The 2,281-nt window shown below is 45.3% G+C and overlaps 1 protein-coding gene across 1 annotated transcript in view; it reads right to left on the reverse strand.

The window, feature by feature from the left end:
- Nucleotides 1-686, reverse strand: part of ZNF649 (zinc finger protein 649) — a 19,270-nt gene extending 18,584 nt beyond the window's left edge. The window contains exons 1-2 of the mRNA XM_006868342.1: nt 563-686; nt 218-313 (exon numbers count right to left, since the gene is read on the reverse strand). Of these exons, the coding sequence (XP_006868404.1) occupies nt 218-313; nt 563-662 (196 nt within the window). The 5' untranslated portion in view covers nt 663-686. The remainder of the gene's footprint in view (nt 1-217; nt 314-562) is intronic.
- Between the last annotated feature and the right edge of the window lie 1,595 nt (nt 687-2,281).

The following is a 2,281-nucleotide window of genomic DNA, read 5'->3' on the forward strand; positions in this document are numbered from 1 at the left end:
ATATATATCTCCAGGTGTAGCTATAGGGATCTGACCTCAGGAGCAATAGGAGAGTATCAACTTCTCTAAAACAAGTAGAACGAAAAAGAGGTCTCATGTGAGGAGAAGCTCCACAAAGGAATTTTCATGTCTCTTCAGACAGCGCTCAGAGATGTGACGCGGCCTCTCACTTCAACGTCACCTCCACATCCATCCCCTACGCTTTCCCCTCACTCACCTGAACAGACTCTACTACGGCTTTTTTCCAACGTAAACCATGCTTTTCCTCTTTGTTCCAGCCAGGACAGTGCATCGCGTTTGCTGACTTTATACCCTGTTCGTAGGAAATCAGAGAATCTGAGACACACCAAATAGACCTCCGGATGGTAAAGGTTGCATGTTGTATTTGAGAAAAATCAACCTTCAAATGTACAAAGTTAAGAGTTTTTCTGTCAGAAGTAGGAAGAAAATCCCCGCTAAATTAGAGTGAACTGAGAAAAACGCTACTTTAGAATACCACATGCTCTCCAAGCGTTTCAGAAGCTGAGAAAGGAAAAGCCAATGACAGGAGAGTTGTGCTCACCCACAGACACTAGGTTGTTATAGTTCTCCAGCATCACGTCCCAGTACAGGTCTTTCTGAGCCAAGTCCAGGAGCTGCCATTCCTCCCAGGTGAACTTCATAGCTACATCGTCGAATGTCAGTGAGTCCTGTAATAAGAAGGCCATCATTAATGAAGTATTTTCCAGTTGATGTGAATGAAAAGTAAAGGAACTTAGTTATTCATTTCCTCTATGTTGCTATTGTTACGTGCCATCGAGTCGATTCCGACCCAAAGCAACCCTGTCTAGGGTTTCCAAGGAGCAGCTGGTGAGTGTGAACTACTGATCTTGCAGTTCAAGCGACTCTGCAATCTGATGCATTAGCCCACAGCGCCACGCCAGGATTCCTGTTTCCTCTATGTTGTTGTTGTTAAGTACCGTCGAGTTGATTCCAACCCTGTATAGGGTTTCCTCTATAGAGAGTGCTCTATCGTCCTATATACAAGTTATATACAACATACCTAGGAACTATAAATCAAGTACACAAAAGTAACAAATCCTCAGGGGTGGAAAGTTAGAGCAAAGCTTTTTAAAAAATATACCAAAAACAAAATTTCAATAAACTATTGTCGAATGTGTGCATTCCATAATGCATCCAGTCATGACATCAGAATTTTCTATGTGGAGCACTGAAATTATCTTTGCAAGATAGTGACATCTCACAGTTGCTGACATACACACACACATAAATGACACAAACATGTATGTAACATATTAACAAGTAAGAGAACCGCACATTGTGACTAGGAGCTTTGTCAGACAGAGCATGTCTAACTTCAGAGGGGATTATGACCAGCGTCAGTTTAAGGTGGATCCCCACGAAGCGGAGATCAGAGCCACCTTAATCTCCAACCATTTACTAATATGTCACCAATGGTACTTCCCACAGGACTCTCCCCTTCCCTTCTGGGTTCAGTGAACCATTCTAATGACCACACATGAAACACAGGTAAGTATGAAGGTTCAGGAAGCATGTGGGCAGAGTCTCCCTTCTTCAATGGAGGAAAACTCTCCCAGCTCCGCAGGGTACCCTGAGGATAGGCCCTGCCGTTCGTCACCACCTGCTCTGCCGACCTGGGCTCCTTCGGGGTCTCTTACTGTCTCCGATGTCTCAGCCCTTGTTCAATGCTACAGCTCTGCTAGAGGTTTCTTTGCATCCTTTTCGCTTCCTTCCTTCTCCTTCTTCCCTTCGGACATCATTCTAACTGGCCAACCTCCGTGGGGCTGACTGCTTTGATCTACAAACTCATTGTCTATTTCAAAGCATGGCCACAAACTGGCCAATCCCTTGTCAGTAGGCCTGAGATGCTTCAATTTGCACAGGAGGTGGGGCAGGGCTACAAGGCAACTTCATTTGTAAAATCTACTGGACACTCCCCGGCCGATGTATACCAATGGTGGCTGGCTGCAGCACAGAGGCGGGCACAAAGAGTCTAAGCGAGTTTATTACACCACGTCAAAACTGCAGCTTTGCCGTCTTCGAGGGACCCAAAGTGTGTTTCTGTTCAACATTCTGTAAGTTTGAGGAACAAAATGAAATCTGAAGGGGCAAGATCAGGGCTGTAGGGTGCGAGGAGTTAAGATTTCCTCACAAAATTCTTAGAGGACAGCCCTCGCTCTCTGTGACAGCTAAGGTTTCATGCCAACTTGGTTGGACTTGGATTCTCCGTGGTTTGGCAGTTCAGATGTAGGATTCCCCC

Source organism: Chrysochloris asiatica, unplaced genomic scaffold (genome assembly GCF_000296735.1).
Source record: "Chrysochloris asiatica unplaced genomic scaffold, ChrAsi1.0 scaffold00116, whole genome shotgun sequence".
NCBI lineage: Eukaryota > Metazoa > Chordata > Mammalia > Afrosoricida > Chrysochloridae > Chrysochloris > Chrysochloris asiatica.